Raw genomic sequence first — 19,863 nt, forward strand, 5'->3', positions numbered from 1 at the left:
ACTCGATTAGAGTTATCATGGTCACATTATTGAGGTTAGATTTATATACCAAATATATGAATTGAATTTTAATTCCACTAGACACTGTAATGAGATAAGAACCATATCCCCAGAGTATTATTCTGGACTGCTGGATGGATAGTCCAGTGACATTACATTAAGACAGTTATTTAAACTGAAGAAAGGTTTAAAACAGTTTTCCATAAAGATCTGTTTTATTGTTAATATTCATCCACAGGATGTGAAATCATTGGCTGAGCCAGCATTTTTGTCCATTCCTTATTGTTCTTGGGAAGGTGGTGATCAGCTGCCTTTTGAACTGCTGCAGTCCATTTGCCGTGGGTAGGGAGGGAGTTTGAGGAATTTGGCCTACCAATGTTTACGGAATGGTAGCTTAAAAATGTGTTGCTGGAAAAGCGCAGCAGGTCAGACAGCACCAAAGGAGAAGGAGAATCAACGTTAAGCCAATCGTCGATTCTCCTTCTCCTTGGATGCTGCCTGACCTGCTGCGCTTTTCCAGCAACACATTTTCAGCTCTGATCCCCAGCATCTGCAGTCCTCACTTTCTCCTAGTTGATTTTAAGGAATGGTAGCATGTTTCCAAGCCAGGATGGTGACCGGCTTGGAGGATAGTGTTTGCATGTATCTGCTGCCCTTATCCTTCTAGACAGTAGTAGTCGTTGGCTTGGAAGGTGCTGTCTAAAGGGTCTTGTTGAAGTTCTGCACTGTATCTTGCAGATAGTACATGCCATTGCTACTGATCATCAGTGGTGGAAAAGTCAAATGTTTGTGGATGTGGCGAGAATCAGATGGGCTGCTTTATCTTGGATGGTGGATTAGTGGTGCTGGAAGAGCACAGCAGTTCAGGCAGCATCCAAGGAGCTTCAAAATCGACGTTTCGGGCAAAAGGCCTTCATCAGGAATGGTGTCAAGCTTCTTCAGTGTCTTTGAGCTACACTCATCTAGGCAAATGGGAAGCATGCCATCACACTCCTGACTTGTGTGTTTTAGAAGGTGGGCAGGATTTAGAGAGTTAGAAGGTGAGTTACGTGTTACAAGATTCCTAGCCTTTGACCTGCTCTTGCAGCCACTGTATTTATGTAGCTAGATGTTCAGTTTCTGGACGATGATAACCACCAAATTTTCAATTTTGAGGAATTCAGTGACGGTAATGCCATTGAAAGTCAAGGGGCAATGGTTAGGTTCTTTCTTGTTGGAGATGGTCATTTTCTGGTGTTTGTGTGGTACGAAAGTTACTTGCCACTTTTAACTTATGTTGCATTAGGAAAGAGTAACTCAATAGCAAAACTCGCAGAATGTACCAAGGGTATAGTTAACACTGAGGAAAACTGAAACATGACATAATAAGCGTGAGCAGATTCTTTCCAGTCACTGAATGACGTGGGAATTGTTGCGAAAGTTGGGAGAACTGCAAGAGATTGACAGTGAGGAGCTTCTCACCATTGAGAGTAAGTCCCATTTTCTCTCAACATTTTTAACAAGAATTGTACAGCAGGATGGCATTCTCTCCAGTGAGTAGTGAGAGGTCTATTTACATAGAGTCATAGAGTCATACAGCATGGAAACAGACCCTTTGGTCCAACCAGTCAATGCTGACCAAATTCCCAAACTTAACAAGTCCCACTTGACTGCATTTGGCCCATATTCCTCTAAACCTTTCCTATTCATATACAAATGTCTTTTAAATGTTGTAACCGTACCTGCATCCATCACTTCCTCTAGAAGTTCATTCCACACACGAACCACTCTCTGTGTCAAAAAAGTTGCCCCTCAAGTACTTTTTATAACTTTCTCCTCTCATTTAAAGAAAGTATGCCCCCTAGTTTTGAGCTTACCCACCCTAGGGAGAAGGCCATTGCTAGTTACCTTATCTATGCCCCCCACAATTTTATAAACCTTTGTAAGTTAGCATGAATCAATTATTACATCATCTTGACTCGTTGATACGCTTTATCTCATTTTCCTACCGGCTGGTTGGGAACGAGACAATGGCAATTCCCAACTTGAAAGTCAGAGCACCTGGTGACTCCACTCACCTCTTATTCTTCTAGACCTCCATCAGTCACCATGCTCCCTGGACACAGACTGCATGTACCCCTGTCCAGTGGAACCTCCAGGGCCCCTTTGGCAAAATGGGGTGTGTCATGTCCAGGGTAAACAAACCGCAATCTGCAGGGCAACTGCAAACTGCCAATGCTCGATCAACTACAAGGCAAAACGTTTTAAAGCTGGCACTGTTACCAGCAAAGCTGGGAGGTTTCAGCACTGCTCAACACTTCTGCCTGTGGCAAGTGGGAAATACAATTAGCAAGGCATCAGAAGGCAATGGTGTGTAGATAGTGAGGAGAGTTTGGAAACCTGCTAAGGCTCTTGAAGAGAAGCCCTTCATGAAATTTGTCAACACTGAGTCTTAGCCAATATCCTGTAAGGTTCAGTTGATTGAAAAACTGGCTGTTAACTGGCAAGTACAGATAAATGTGAGTTGATGCACTTTGACAGGAAAACAGGAATGTCACCTGCAGCTGAGAATATGAAATAGGAAATTTCTTAGAAGAGCAAAGGGATCTCGGGATGAGGGTGAACAAATCATTCAAACCAGATTTGGAGGAGGGGCAGCACGGCCAGTATGCTAAGAAGGCACTGGGATTTATTTCCAGGAGAATTGAATTCAAATGTAGTGAAATCATGAAAGAATCAGAAAATATAACTGCAGCGAATGCTTGTTGATACCACTCTTGTCAATATTGCAAAGATAACCTTGGTTCCATCAGTGCTACAGGTAGAGCCTGCACTATGTGATCTGTCTCATTGATCATACACCATATTGCTTTTGTAATGTCCCGATATGGGTCACTCACCTGTTCTCTGTGACTTGCCACATTCAAAGCTTGACATTGATATTTAGTGGGTTTTATTATTTTATAGCAGCTTCCAAATCACATCCTGAGTCCTATGAGGGGAATTTGTTTGTGCTGAATCAAAATAATCCCTAGAGTATGGAAACAGGCCATTAGGCCCATCAAGTCCACTCTGAAGAACATCACAGCCACACCCACCCTCCTACCCTATCCCCACATTAACCCACATGGCTAATCCAATTAGCCTGCACATCCCTGGATATTATGGGTAATTTAAAATGGCCAATCCACCTAACCTGCACATCTTTGAATTGTGGGAGGAAACCAGAATACTCAGAGGACACTCAAATGGACACATGGAGAGTGTGCAGACTCCATAAAGACAGTTGCCCAAGGGTGGAATTAAACTCGGGTCCAAATGAGACAGCAATGCTAACCACTGAGCCACTGTGTCAACCCCAGTCTATTGGTCTCAAAAATTGCTTTAAGAAGAAATGATTTTGCAAATGTGCTGCATGTTTATGACAATGTTAATGAAGAAGACATGGAAATTTCAATGTACAACCTTGGAGTTTAGAAAAAATTGAACATTTTAAAAGAAGTGGTCATTAAAAGTACAAGGAAAATTTAAAATTGATGTAAGAATATAAAATAGCACAGGATTTAAAAAATCCATTTTCCAATCAAGACTGCTGCTTCTATCGATTGCACACAACCTTTCTTTCCTCTCTACTTCACTTATTAATCCTCTCCAAATAAAGTTCAGTGTAATGGACCATAGCCCTGAATTACTTACATACTATACTTTTGAGTAAAACTGTTTTTCTTTTTAAGCGTAACAAAAAGACATTTGAGCCAAAAATCATTTGGAACATATATTCTGTGCATGTATTTCAGTGACTGGAAAATTTCAGTTCATGTTATACTCAATGAGAGCGATTATGGAATGTCACACCTGGGGGATGTCAAGGAACCTCAGACAGAGACACTTCAAAGGAAGAGATCAATGCAAAAAGTAAACTATAATTCCCTGTGGTTGCAGAATATCAGAAGCTAATTACCACACAGCAGAAACCACATCCCGTGAGTTATATTCCAGATAATGGCTACAATATGAGACAAAAGAAAGCAGTTCAGGGTGAGAGACTTGTTTGCTTCCCCCTTGCAAGGAAACTGAAGGATGTAAAAACACACTGAAGACAGGTTCTGCACGTGATAGTCTGGTATTCTAGCTTTAGTGCTAGCCTGGTGTGTGCTGCAGTGGTCATAGCTGAAGCACATTTGCTAGACACCTCTGCTCTTGCAAGTGAAAGAAAATAACTCTTTCTCCCTCTCTCTTACTCTTTCTCTCTCTCTCTGCAATTACTAGAACCAAGTCACAAGCTCAGCAAAGCTATTGTCAAAAAGAAAATAAATCCTTCTGGCTAACTTGCAGAAATAGGAACTTCCAGATCAACTGTTCAGCTGCTGACATCTATGCTACCAGAACCACACAAATTAGCAGCCACGTGTTTCATTGTCTCCTCCTCATGGAACAAGACAAAGATTGATTTTACATCTTAAATTTTAAGTGCTATGTGTATCTTCACTCCACATTTCTCATCTGCTATATGTGTATGTGTGTTGCATTCTATTATTCTTCCTCGCATTTTGTAATTAGTCAACTCATTATTTGTTTCATCCCAAAAAATATCTGGTTAATTTGGCTCCTTTTAAAACACATAAACCAGGAACTGGGAATGTTATTCATGAGGAAAAGGATCCCTTTTATTTAGTTAATGATTGTGTGATTAACGGAGGTGAGATAGGGCATTATTGAATAAGGAATGGGAGCTAGTCAGTGATGTTCTGTTTGGAATCATGATGAAATAGGCCCCTTACCTGCAGACTGGTTGTAGCGATACTTACCACTGTCAATTAAATGACACTCCTGTTGAGTCAAACTAGTTTTCTGTCCCCTACAGATTCCTCACTCTCTAGACAGCGTGTCACGTCTGAAGGAATATTTGATTTGCTTAGCCCAGAGCTTTTAATCTTGTTCCTAACAACTAACTTAGCAAAATATATTAAAGGTAAGGCAACAATTGGTGCTGTAATAAGGTAGGATTGCAGAGGAATGAAAAACATTGCAATTAAATGTCTTTTGCTTGATATGGACCTCAGTGAAGGACAGAGGTAGTTGTAGTATATAGACAGAAGCCTTGCTCTCCCTAAGTTCAGCACATTGTACACAAATACCATTCAATTACTTCTAATCTCAGCCTGAACTCTGCATCTGCTGACTCATAGAACTCAACAAACGTTGACAAATGGATGTATGAGTTATGCAGGATGTCCCAAGAGTGACAATGTATTTATTTTTTGTTCCAGGTGAAATCAGCATGTAGTGTCCAAGGACATATTAATGATCAGTGAAACTAAGGTGGTAATGGCTAAGATGTTCAGTGATTGGAAAACACAGTGTGATATACACAGCAAGACTTTACCTGACCCCCATGTGCTGTCTTCTTTTCACGCTTATGATTGGAGCGTACTTTGGGGCTGCAGGACAATAACTCGCAAAAGTCTGTGAGAGATTTGTTAAAAGGAATATTAACAAGAAAATATTTTGACTCCATAAAATCGCTTTGCTCAATGCCAGTATTTGTTCCATTTTCCTAAAAATTGGTCTTAGCATCGTCTTTGATATCTTGAAAGTAATTTACAGATTTAGATGAATGGAAATGGGAAAACACTTGTAAATACAATTAGTTCTGTTGAAAAAATGTGATTGAAAATTTGACAATTAACTCTTTTAGCCTGATCTTACTTATTCTTTTATCCTGGAGTTTAATGTTATAATACTCTTTCCTACATCAGTTGAATCCTCACATCCTGAAGGCTGAACTCACAGAATTCTTAGCTAAAGGCATACGAAATAGGGGCATGAAAAGATCATAGGCCTTCCAGTTTATAGTTTCTTCAAGTAACGTCGTGACTAATCTTCTATCTTAACCTCTTTCCCCCTTCTCTTCCTTTTAAACCATGGACCCGCTAAGTATTAAAACATCAATCCTGAATGTATAAATGACTGAGCATTCATAGATCAATGGTTGTGAGGATTACAAATGCTCATAACCCTCTGAGCACAGAAATGTCTTCATATCCCAGTTCTAAATGGAACATCCTTTATTTTAAGACTATGCTACTCGCTAGCTCTAGACTTTCCAGTGAAGGAGATTATTTTATTGACATTGACCCTATCAAACCCCATAGAATTTCAATGAGATCACCTGACCCTTCATTTTTCTAAACTCCAGTGAATATCATGATTCTATTTTTTCTTCTCTCATCTCAGGAATCAGTCCAGTTAACCTTCAGTGCAGCCTCTTTAAGATCAATATATTATTGCTCGACCAGAACTGTAAACAATGCTTTAGGTAGGTGGTCTCACCAAAGGTTCACATAACTGCAGCAAGACTTCTTTTCCCTTATATTTCAACACCTTTGAAGTAGTCCTGGAGTCCAGGAACTGACTAAATCTTTAATCCTGGAGCTAGCTTTCTTCAGCTTTAAGAATGAAATGGTTTCAAATGTTGAAAGTTCATTCAGTTACAGGTGGTACAGGATGTTTGTCTGATACCTGAGTCGAATGTGGTTGTGGAAGTGGCTGATAATTGATCAGATTTTTCTGGTTGGATCTGCCCTTCCAGTGACTGACTAACATGCTGGTCATGAGCAAGCACTTTTACTACCATTTGCCCAACATCTTTATTTTGCTCTTAATGGAGATCAGAGGAGAGGTTTCATCAGCACTTGAATTGCTGCTCATTTCTTCTTGACCTTTCAGATTTCTTTAGCCTTCAAATCGGTTCCCATGGATTGGACATTAAACTGCACTATTTAAGAAAGGCCATTGGAATTGGTAGGGTATGGTGGGTCAGTGGGGGGTGCTGGAGAGAAGGCAGAAAAATATAGGGCAGTTGGTCAATAATAGGGAAAATTGCTGGAGTCTATTATTATGATAACAATAAGCAATTAAAAAATAAGTAGTCAAAACAGATTTATGAAGGGGAGATAGTATTTGACAAATCTATTAAGAGGTTCTTGAGATTGTAACTAGCAGGGCAGATAGGTTGTAAAGCAATGGATATAGGTTATTTTAATTTTCAACAAGCATTTGATAAAATGCCACTCAAAAGTATATTAAACAAGATCAGGACTCATAACTGGAGATAATGTATGAGCATAGATTTAGAACTATCTATCAAACAGACCATTTTCTAGTTAGAAGGCTGTTACGTGTACAATGTTTGCACCTCACCTGACTACAATCTGCAACATGAAGGGACTGTGTGCAATATATTGAAATTGCTGATAAAACAAAACAAAACTGCAAAGTTAACTGTGAGAAGGATAACTGGCGTCTGCAAAGGGATAAAGACAAGATTGGGTGACAAGAATATGATAGATGGACTATAATAAATTAGATAAAACATTAAGTAAAAAGAACCAGATTTTATTAAATGAGAGTAACAAAAAAATGTTGTTTTTCTGAGGGACCTGGGTATCTTTATACATAAATCATCGATAACTATAATGTGGATAGATGAAGACAGTTAGGAAAGCAATTATTATGCTTGCTTATTACAGGACAATTGGAGTACAAGAACAAAGAGGCATTACTACAATTCTACAGGAATTTGGTGAGACCACATTTGGAGTACTGTGCACAGTTTTGTTCTCCCTTTGCCAAGAAAGGTTATAATAACCTTAGAATATTCACTAGACTGATTCCTTGCCTGCAAGGATTGTCCTATAGGGAATGATAAGTGGTCTGGATTTCTATGCCCTGTGGTTTAAAAGAAGGAAAAGTGATCTAATTGATACATGTAGAATATATGAGGGGCTTAATAGACTAGATGATGGGAGGATGGCTGGGACATATAGACGGAGGAGTCACAGACAGAATAAGGCATCATCATTTAAAACTGAAATGGAGAGAAATGTTTTCAAGATTCATTAACCATAAGAATTTTCTACCCAAGATAATTAAGTCTCATTAGTCATTGAGTGCATTCAAGACAGGGATTGATCGTTTTTTTTGTGTACTAAGAGATTTAAGATGTGTGGAGATAATGTGGAATTGGTTCAGCCAAGGTCTTAGTTATTGGTGAAGCAGGTTGATAGGCTAATTGGCTACTCCTGCACCCATCTATATGCTAGACATTGTAACTTTTTGCTAAATTATCACTTCAATATATTAACAGGTTTTCCCTTTCTGTGATAATTAACTGTAAAATTTTATTTTCATATTAACTAACAATTATCTGCAATACAGTCACCAGTTGAACCTGTTTTTAGAATGTTAGAATATATATGGTCTACTCACAATCAGAATAACTATCATCATCACCATTCCATCTATTCTCTGTAGGCTCAAAGTCAACATCCTCAAAACTCGCCACTTCCAAAGTTCTGTCCAAGTCATCTGTCTCTTCATCACTGAAGTATCCTCTAATGGCTCTGGGAGAATAAGGATCCTTTCTGGCCTTAAGCAAAACAATGAACATCACTTAACTGTCTTAACTGTACAAATAGGCATAGGTGGTGAGACATCAGGATTTGAGGATTGGAATGTGAAGAAGTTTGTCCCAAAATCATATGTTCATATCTTCAGGTGAACTGCAGACTGTATGATACTTTGTGTATTGCAGATGAGCTCAGGAAGCTAGGAAATTGTTTGTGATACAGTACACCTAGATCTCCTTTCTTATTGTTTTGCTTCAATAATCCTCCTATTGACAGTTGGAATGCCAGGTTAATTATTTCATGTTCATGTTGATTAGCTCTGGAGTTAGCTTTCCACAACTGGAAACTACTCCTGCTGTGTTGAGTTGAAATTTTCATATTGGAAGCCAATTGTATTCCATCAGATGAGGTTGAACATTCCCAAATATCAGAAAATTGGCAAAGTAATGCAACCTTAGTCTAAAGACTTTTTGAAATATGATTTTCTAAGATCCTCCAAATTCCAATGCTCAAAGTACTAGTGAGAACAAATATTCTAATTGTCACCTTCATTGGATTCTAGTGATTGATTCTTTTTGCTTTTGCTGAGGTGTCTATTCCATTTACCATCTATATATTGAGCACGTCAATGCAAAATTAACATAAATGACTGTCACCGCTAATAAGAAAAGAATTTGACAGTCTATATTGACGTGTTAGCTAAGTATGATATTATAGTTACAGTCTCTTGTGTTCCCTAAATGTTGCTGAGCTGGATGCTGTATTATGTCTCATGGTAGGTATGTCAGTGTGCCTTTAATAGATATGCTCATGATGCCATTACTATATCATAGCATGTGGTCAGATTCCATCTTACCTCTGATCCTTGAAGCATAACACTCTACTGGAAACCTGCCCCCTGTTGTAACCGCATAGTATAACAGTAGCCCAGACATCTATATGGCTGAGGAATGCAATATTTATACATAAAAGTTAGTTGAAACAAATGTCTGTTGGATTCTTCAATACCATGATCTCCACATCCAGTTTTTTTAAGTATGGGAGATATCATAAGTATTGATGTATCAGGTAAAACATCCTATTGGAGACCACCTCACACCATTAGATCCTGTAAATATTAAAGTATGTTACACACTAAAGGTCAATTTGAGCTTTTGACTAATTTGAAGTTTGGGGATTCAGGAAAGTGCAGGAAACTTGGAAGTCAGAATGTCTCAGCACATGGTGAAGTTTTAACTCCCACAGTACGACTGATGTCACTAACAGGTTCTTTGGTCGGAATTCAGCCTGAGTGGCAGGTTCGGATGTCATTGGGCAAGGGGAACTCGAGAAAGTGATACAGGACTAGTTTGGCTCATGCACCAATCGAAAGGATTGGGCATGGTTGGGAGAAAGAAGGGAGATGTCTGATCACTTTACCCCGGGGAAGTGAAGAGCTCTGATCTTTGACCGTGTGGTGGGTTGGTAGATGAACAGTGTCGGATCCTTAATCCTGAGTTGGATATGAAAGATTTAGAGGGATATGGGCCAAATGTAGGCAAATGGGGCTAGTTTCATTTGGGAAACCTGATCAGCATGGACAAGTTGGACCAAAGATTATTTTTCCGTACTGTATGACTCTTTGACTCTAGGAGTGGGTTCATATGGAGAAGGGGTTAATGTGGCTGCTAATGTTTTGGGCAGGATGAATTTGGGGAATAAAAGGTGGAAGAATTCTTACCGTTGTTGATGTACTTCAAATTTCAATCCACTCATCACAAGTGAGTTAATCCACCCACATGTTGTCTCAGATCTGTAAATCCCAGCTGGTTGCACTACTCTTGAACTGCTATTTACAGGCATTTAATTGTCTAACTGCACCCAAACAAAGCTGCTTATGGGTTCATAGGTCAAGAATCTCAGAAAGTCTACTCTTGGATTACACCCCTTATTTGTACCATTTACAAATGTAATCAATATCTATGGTTACTTTCACTCCTGAAACAAATCATGTGGCCAACCGAATATTACAGATTTGAAGACTAATCAAAGGGACCTAGTTAAAGTGAGTGAGGGGAAGCTTGATTTCATTGGTATAAATGGGAACATAAAACTGAAGAATGTAAAATAATGAGTGCTAGCTTATAGTCTGGTGGGAATGTTCCACTGGGCTAAACTTCACCTCAGTGGATATGGTGTCTATTGTGCCATACCAACCTCACATTTCTTCGTGTTCCATATCATTCTCGCACTTATACCTTCACCACACTATGTTCACCATTGTGCTGATGACACACCTTTCTCACATAATGCTCCAACATGGCCACACTTATAGTGTTATCACTGTATTATGTTGATACCTGCTGCTGCTTCATCCACAGCTGTACCTTCTGTCATTATTCTCTTCCATAACTTGCACCTAAGTCTCACACTTACTCCTTTTGTCTTTGGTGACCAAAACACTTTGTTAAGGCATTCACATTTGGTTCTCAGACAACAGTACACAATTCCATCAAACTGGGAGGCTACTGCTCTAACAAGGACAACAAAAATTGATGACTAGATCATATGGCAAGTAATCAGTACGAGAGACCTCCTCCCCTCTGTTACGAAAGTGATATGCATGGAACATTCTGTTGAACATTGCTTCTTCAACAAATATAAAATACATGAAAAGCTTCCAGCAAATTTCTTCAAAGACTGTGCCTTTTTCATTTCAAGGACAGGGTTTTTCTATTGTCAGTGAAACAGTTAATATGTTAAATCCATGACTTTGTAAATATCTAACCTTCTGGAGATCATAGGATCCTCTGTTTGCCATGTTGCTCACTTTCGAAACACTTATCCCAGTGTATTAATATTATCCTTCTCCTTTCTTAGACAGAGTTTGGTGACAGCATTCCTAAAAATATAAAAATCACTAAATTAAATCAATAGTTAAAACTTCAGCATCTTGAACTAAAAAGCATCATTAACATCATAAAGCATCCCAGACTGGTACATAGGAAACAAAATTTGATAAAGCTGCATCAGTCAATTTCAGAGCAGGTGAAGACAAGCTTGATTGTGAGGAGTAATTTGAGGGAAAGACTTCAAGGAAGGAGAGAGATGAAAGCAATTCCAGAGTTTTGATTATCACTTAGAATAATTAACTGAAGTTATGTCAAAAGGGCATCAAGTTGAAACGTTAACTCTTCTCTCTTTCTCTACAGATGCTGTCCTACATGCTGAGTATTTCCAGCATTTTAAATTTTTATGTTAGAGGTTTGTAGTGATGTATTGGAACAAGTTACATCTGTACACCAATTCTTCAACAACAGACTTTCTTAACATTATGTACCACAACCAGAAGTGGAGCAAATCACGGTATAAGATTTTCAACCCATTGAGCTAGTTCTGCGTTTGAAAGAGATTATCAGTCAATGTGGACATCCATTTCAACATCCAAATCTAATAAAACAGATTTAAGTCTTTCCTTTAGCATCATTTCACTGCTGAGCGAAATGTTCCACAAGTAGGTTGTGAGAACTACAATCTACCACTGAGATGAATTCACTGTCCAAAGATTATTCCATTTATACCCAGTCCATTTGATGTCAACCAAGTTTAAGTTAATTCTCATTTGAATAACTGAAGTTTGTATCATCAATAAACCCATTAGAGATGCCTTAGGTACAATTACCTGACCAGTTGGTGTTATTCTAATTTGAGTAATCCAAGAAAGACCAATTAAACTAGAACTCAGCCTAAATCAGCCTGACTACGATCAATCACTGTTCCCACCAGAGTCATTCCATATAGATACTCATTCTAGGGACATGGGGATCACTGGCATTCTCTTGCCTTTGTGAGGATAGTGGTGGTCATTCTTTTCTGCAGTTTGTGTTCTGAAGGTTATCTTACAATATTGTTTGACAGTTAGTTCCAGGATCTTGACTTAGTGACAATGAAACAACAATGATATAGATGAGATTGGTGCATGACATGATGGGGAACTTTTGGGGACATGGGGACATGATGGTGTTCTTGTGCAGTTACTGTCCTTATTTTTCTAAGTGGCATACTTCATAAGTTTGGGAGGTGCTGTCAAAGACATCTTAATTACTTTCTGCAAGGCCTGCTACTAGAGTTAACATCGCTCTAGTTAACAAACATATCCACATCTGACCTCATAATGGAGAGCAAGTCATTGATGAAGCAGCTGAAGAAGTTTTGGCCTCGAATACCACCCTGAGGAATCCCTGCTGAGATGTCCTTAGGCTGAAATCATTGACCTGCAATAAATCCAATATCTTCCAATGCACTAGGTATGACTCCCACCTGTGAAGAGTTTCACCCTGAATCCCATTGACTCCAGTTCCGTCTTTTGCTGGTGCACCTTACTGCTACACTTAATCAAATGTTGCCTTGATGGCAATGACAGTTACTCTCACCTTACCTCTGGAATTCAATTATTCTGTCCTTCTTGAACCAAAGCTATGAGAGGTAAAGAGCTGATTGGGCCCAGCAGAACGTAAAGTGAGTGTCAATGAATAGGTTATTCCTTTATCTTTGCCATTTGATAGCACTGTAGATGACTCCTTCCATCACTTTGTTGGTTATTGAAAGTGATCTGACAGGGAGATAATTGGCTGGGTTGCCTTTGTTATACTTTTGTTCACAGGTCACATCCAAGCAATTTTTACATTTTTAGGTAAATGCCAGTATTGGAGTTATGCAACAATATCTTGGATAGAAGTGTGACTACTTTTGCAGCACAAATCTTCAGCACAAGTGTTGACAAAATTCTGTCCTCCAGAAGTAGCCATAACCATAGCTAAGCTTCTCTAGTGCAGCTGCAACACTGGCATCTACTCAACAATGTGAAAAGTTGTCTAGGTATCTCTATGTCAAGTGCTCTGATGTTGACAATTACAAGTCCATTTGTCCGAACACAGAATGCCTGAATGGTGAATGTATGTGTATGTTCTTTATCCGAGCTTCACACTGCGTCCCTTCATACCAGAGCTCAAATTTGAAAAATTCCTGATTTGACAAATAATTTCTCTAATAAAAAGTCAGTATGTTGTCTTTTTAGAAATCTCCTGATAGAGAATTGCAGTTCGATCATATCACTAACAATAGACCTTTTCATACATGACACTTGCCAAGATTTGTTCAGCACTAACTACCTTCAAAAAAGGATGCAACATGAATGGAATCAATGTCATTAAATAACATTGGCAGAAGTGGGTACTGCAGATGCTGGAGATTAGAGTCAAGATTAGAGTGGTGCTGGAAAAGCACAGCAGGTCAGGCAGCATCCGAGGAACAGGAAAATCGACATTTCGGGCAAATGCCCTTCATCAGGAAACATCGATTTTCCTGCTCTTTGGATGCTGCCTGACCTGCTGTGCTTTTCAAGCACCACTCTAATCTTGACTCATTAAATGACATGTCCACTCACAGTTATCACAAACTCCCTCACTGCTGCTTATTATAAGGAACTCATTTGGATTTATGATTGTGACCTCCAGCTGCTTTCTGAATAAATGCATCTTGCAGTATGACTCTTGAGCCATATACACCAGAAAGAATCCAAATCAAAGAATCTGCCAACATATCGCACTAAAGCTCAGATAGGGTCACTCGTGTACAGCCTGAGCTTTGCTGGTAATGTAACTGATCGGGATTACCACACACATCTTCAGGACAGGAAGAGAGAAAAATGAAAAATTGTTACAAAAATGTAGCCTATTTGACATGTAGGAAATTCCCAACAATAACCACCATAGACTTTTAATAAATATTTTAATTGTGAACTTAATTTAAGGATTATTAACACTTGCAAAGCTCATAGGCATCCACTCATGCCCCAACCAAAAATTGTTGATGACAGTTTCTGAAGTGCAAATTCCTTAATCTTTCAGGCATTTAAATGGATTTGTAAGTGGTGCCAATGTTGCTAATTCACCTAAATGTCACTCTGACTTTTCCAGTGACAGTGTAGGTATTTTCAAGTCAACATGACCAGAGATGTTACGTTTCTACTCACATGTGGAACAGATAGGGACTTGAACCCAAGCCTCATGGCTCAGGGTTAGGGGCACTACCAGTGAGCCCAGTGAGCCCTAGTGACAGTGTGAAGTTATCATAAATAGATCAGTATTTTTGTAGCAAGTCATCGTCACTAGAGGGCAGTGTAGTATGAAGTGTTTAAGGAGAGGTGTAATTAAAAATCTTCAATTGCCAAAGTTAGATACAACAGCAGTTGAATGCATGATGGTTTGTCATTTCAATTGTTTTTATTACTCAACAAACCTCTCTTTTGTTTCAATGTGAAAGGCCCATGAGTAGCATCTAAATTAGGAAACAGAAATTTAATTCAAAAAAACACAAAAGAGGGGAAAAAAAACTGGCTCACTGAGATGATCCATTCAAACGAACCACACACAATGCTCAAAATTATCAATAACAATATTACTGACCAAACAAATAAGACACGTTATCGAAAATACAGGCACAATAGAAACACAGAATCTTAAAATGGAACAGCACCGAGGAAGGCCATTCAATATAGTGTTGCTTTTATGACTATTCAGTTGAACCCCTCCCCTGCTCTTTATCTCTTTCAAATATTTATCCAATTTTCATTTGTGTGTTACTTCTGGCTTTTTTGTAATATTCTGAATGTTCTTTGAAAGAGTGCAAATCGTAATGTAAAACAGTCCTTTTAGGAAATGCATTTGAGATTATAACTAACTGTGTAAAATGGACTAATATACTTTAATCACTGGAACTGTATGCACTGTAATATTACAGGAAGAGTAATCAAATGAATGTGCTCTGGCAATAGCACTACTAATAATGTAGAGGTTATAATTTCCACTGGAATGAACTTTATCCAGTTTTCTTTCCATTTCCAGAGAAAGATGAATAAAGATAGAACTTTCAAGAGTGTAATTTCTAACTTTTTGTCTGCAGCTTTCAAAAAATAGTTGAGAAAGATCTCCAAGCTTTCAAAGAGCAATTAAATTGATCAACTGTACCTAGTTACAGCCTATAGCTCACACAGACAACACAGCATTTAACATTCGATGATGTATCTGATAATGTAGATGTAGTTCTCATTTACAAATTGTTACAGCACTCACTGGATTAATTAGCACAGTATTAATTAGTTTTGATAGAAATCTAGCTGCTAATACCCATTACTAGGGGAGAATACAACATCCTCTCAATCTCTAGTTCATTTTTTATTGCCCCAAGGTGAATTCAACATGTTTTGTTCATGCCTTTTAGAATGCTAAATGCATACAGTACATTCTCAGTCAATTATTGTTCTGCCAATGGAATACATTAAATTTTACAAGTTTCTATTTGTACTGAGAGTCTTAATCCTCTATGAATCTTCACCAAGAAAGGTTACATGGCCTGGAAACGGCATGGCTTCGAATCAAATGCCACCAACACACATTTTGGTACTAAATTCACTTTATTGGTAAGAATTTTATATTTACTGGATAATTTCAATGATCAATTAATAATCACATAAAAATCTTTTCTTTCCACTATCATTAGGTGACTTTACTTAATGTTATGTTCTTGTGTCTATTGGAGAATGCTTGTACAGTATAATACTCTTTCTTGCTACCCAGAAAATATTAAGGCCTGGAGCACAGTTATCCTATCTGTAGGAATGTAGAGGACAGAATCCAGAACACAGAACTGGTAGTATTGATGAGACCACAGCTTATTGTGATTTTTGGGTTGTCATCATTGAACAGTGTTCAGAGAAGAACAACAAATGTGAGAGCAGAACATGTAAATCTCAGGTAAGAAGACAGATTTTCAGTACTCTCAGACAAAAAAAAAGAAATGAGGTGAAAAACTTCTTAAATCTTAAGAAAATACATGAGGAAAGAAGGTTGAAAATGTTAGAAGATCTCAATTGAATATCACACAGCCTCAAGCAAAGATTAATTTCTTCACTGCCTTCCCCACTAACACAGAATCACTTTAAAAAACTTTTATTTTAATAAAAATAATAAAAACAATTAAAATTTCTTTATAAATATCTAGTTGTGATCAAAACATTATAAGGCAAATGTGCAGGATGGAGCTGATTGAATGGCATTTGGAACATGATAATTTCTGAATGGCTGATGAAATGGAAGCTCTGAGTTAAGGTTGGCTACTGATCAGAGCTGAATAATTTAAGATGAAATAGTAGATTGATATGGAATTGTATATCATCTACCTTGTCAGCAAGGAGAATCTTTTCAAGAGATTCAATAATTTGAATAGCATTCATGATAAAATAACTCATGGATTGTACAAGAATTAGGCTTGAAGGGTCAGTATAGATTGTAGGCAAAGCTATTGAATGTATCAACTTGGTAATGGTAGTGAATTCAAGTGCCAAAATCATTGCACTGTGGAAATAATATTAGGATAAGCACAGGAGTCAGGCAGAGGATACAGGGTCAGATACAGAGGCAATGTCTTTATTGTAGTAATGTTTCTCATTACATGTGTCATGTTTTGCATGTATTAGAGCAACGGCCTTAGAACAGGCATTTTTGCAGTGGGAATCTGACAAAGAGGTTCCCCTGTAACATCATTTATAGCCAACCCTACGTGTTCATTATATCACACCAGAGGGAGACCTACAAAAAAACACACACTCTTCTGCACTTTGACTGACCAGCAGTTTAAAAGTAAATAGCATATGATGAAACAATCATACAGGTTCCTCCTTTAAAGAACAATATTCAGTAATCAGAGATTCAGGACAATTTCGCACATTGTGTTTCCCCTGGAAGTAAATGACTGAAATGTCTCAGAATTTAAAAAACTTAATTTATTTTTTTCTGTAGGTGTAAGTGATACTGACAAGACAAGACATATTGGTGATTTTAATTGTTGCAAGCTTTTTAAGAATCAACTCTTGGTATGAGAATGGAGTTGCATATAGGCCAGACTGAGCAGATGTCACAGGTCCCTCCCCAAACGGCTTTAGAAAATTAGATGAGTTCTTTTTAACATAACAATCCAAGAGCTCTCATGATCATTGTTGTAAAGCAAAGTGAAGATGTCGTGAGTTTCTTAATGTTAGTGCTATATTTATCATATTGAATGTACTTTTAAATTCAATGTTACATTAATATTTATTTATTGTTGAATTCTAGATTCTAAGTTATGTGTAAAGTCAATGTTTGTATTTTTGTTAGGTCCCAATTATTATTTTATACAAACATGAATGTCTCAATAGTTGAGTAAAGTTCATAGTCTGAAAGGGTTTCATTGCAGATTGTAATACTTTAGTAATTTTCTGCTCTACAGTCAGTCAGCCTGGTGCACTGACCTCAGTCTCCCAAACAACACCTTAAACAGATTATCGGATCATTATTCCATTATAATTTGTGGAACCTTGTAGTCAGCAAATTGGCAAAAATTACGCAGTGGTCAGACTTCATTTAAATATTGAATTGGTCATAAAGAACTTTGAGATGACCCAAGGTACTAAATAAATGCCTTTCCTTTTAATTGAGTTGTGTATTTATTATAATCCAATTTATTTTTAATAAGTGAGTTTGGGAGTGGAAGGATCAGCTATTGACAGAAAGACCCAGCTGGGTGTTACACTTATAGGCATTTTTATTAGGGTTGTATCAGGATACTTAACAAATACAACATTTTGACACAAACATCTAGCACACTTACATCAAATTCCTGTTGGCACAATTTCTATTTTGCTCTTCTTTTTTAACATTCAATTCAACTGTTTTAGTGTTTATATAAAATAACACACAAGGGGTGTGTGTTAATCATAAAGTGCTCTCATTGGGATCCCCACCGAAAATAAAATCCTCTTGTCCTACAACCAAAGCTATCCACAGTACAGATCTTAACAACATTGAGATTGTGCTGCTGAGTGGTTGGAATCTAAGCTCCAAGGATGTTTCCCAGGAAAAGGATCATTCATGCCCAGTCAGTAACAGTCCAACAGAATGAACAGCAAGCATCAAGAACCATCTGCATTGGCAAACGCCTTTACTAATTTCATGGGCTCTTAGCCAGAATCCAGTATGTTCAATGCCAATTATTACTTATTAAATTATTTACTACTTTGTTCTAACAAATAATTAGCCAGTTATTGGGTTTCTATTGAGAACATTAAAGGACTAAATTTTTCATGATTGTTCCATCTATGTTTCTTCATGCAAGTCTAAATAATTAGTGGATCTACAAAAAATAGTTAAGAGAGGTGAGACGGTAACATACTAAATCAAGTAACCAACCTGAGCAAGGCACAGACCTGGACCAGAGCAGCTTGTACAACTCAAAGCCCTAACTCGAGACCAGGGAGCAGTTGGTTCATAGCGAAAATGGAACAGGAGGACACAAAACTATTTGACACGAATAATTATCCAAGTATACAGAACCACACACCACAGAAGTATTCGGTACATTGAATTATCCAGTGCATGGAGGTATCCACTATACAGTTATTGAGTACACAGAGCCATGTTATTTGGTTTCATGATGTATCCAAGCTAATGGTTGGATGACTCCGCATTCATTTACCTATTGTTATAGAATCTTTTCAGGCCATATCCAAAACTGTCTTCCTGTGGACAAGTTGGACTTTGAGTCTTAAACTTCAAAACTGCAATGGAAAATGTCTGACATTTTACTATAAATTCTGTGTTCCATGATCCTACCCCTCTAGCTACCTGGCGAAGGAGCAGTGCTCAGAAAGCCAGTGCTTCCAAATAAACCTTTTGGGCTAGAACCTGGTATTGCATGATTTTTAAGTTCAACATTTTAAATTTCAAGGTGAAGTAGTGGGGTGGTGTGCAACCTGTTCTTACCCTTGGAATTTGTATTGCTTTAAGCAGTGCTCTGCATTCTCAACAAAAGTAAAATGAATGACAAAAAATATTGGATTTATGTCTTCTGCTATTCTGTGTATTCAATAATGCTTAAAAATTGAAAATGATATTTTCAGTTCAATCAAAATAAAGCTTACCTTTCGGAAGGAATCTGCCTGTCCAGGTATCCAGCAGTACTGTCACTTCTCCAAGATTACACTGCAGTGGCAAGGAGATCCGTTAATTGTGGATCTTGCAGCTGTTTAGAGTGCAGCACCTTTGGGGTATTGAGTATGTCACCCTGAGCAAGTAACCTGGAAGACCAGAATACAAACTCATGGAAGTTCTCTGCCAAATGTCTGAATTATTGAGATATCCATAATCTCAAACTCTCATCATGTCCTCAGTGCTTTCCATGCACTGACTGGGCCAGATTATGAGTCTGAACTCCTTCAGTAAGCTAGAAGCAACTTTATCTGTGTTAAACATTTCAGCTTTAGGCTTTTCCATCGTCAAAGATCCCCACCCTTACTTAGATGTCCCCTCAACCTAAATGCTTTGTCACTTTATGATGCGTGTGGTAAACAATTTAAAAACTACTTCCTATAAAAAAAAAACATTTTAGCTTTAATGCTAGT

At 38.0% G+C, this 19,863-nt stretch overlaps 1 protein-coding gene across 6 annotated transcripts in view; it reads right to left on the reverse strand.

Moving 5' to 3' along the window:
- LOC140465853 (anion exchange protein 2-like) overlaps window positions 1-19,614 on the reverse strand; it is an 89,472-nt gene extending 69,858 nt beyond the window's left edge. For 2 of the 6 annotated variants that reach the window (XM_072561706.1, XM_072561705.1), the window contains exons 1-4: window positions 19,384-19,614; window positions 11,158-11,271; window positions 8,251-8,410; window positions 5,366-5,445 (exon numbers count right to left, since the gene is read on the reverse strand). In XM_072561706.1, the coding sequence (XP_072417807.1) occupies window positions 5,366-5,445; window positions 8,251-8,410; window positions 11,158-11,190 (273 nt within the window). In that variant the 5' untranslated portion in view covers window positions 11,191-11,271; window positions 19,384-19,614. The remainder of the gene's footprint in view (window positions 1-5,365; window positions 5,446-8,250; window positions 8,411-11,157; window positions 11,272-19,383) is intronic. The other 4 variants (XM_072561710.1, XM_072561709.1, XM_072561708.1 and 1 more) reach the window with 3 other exon arrangements.
- Between the last annotated feature and the right edge of the window lie 249 nt (window positions 19,615-19,863).

The sequence above is a fragment of the Chiloscyllium punctatum genome, chromosome 42 (genome assembly GCF_047496795.1).
Source record: "Chiloscyllium punctatum isolate Juve2018m chromosome 42, sChiPun1.3, whole genome shotgun sequence".
NCBI classification, from domain to species: Eukaryota; Metazoa; Chordata; class Chondrichthyes; order Orectolobiformes; family Hemiscylliidae; genus Chiloscyllium; species Chiloscyllium punctatum.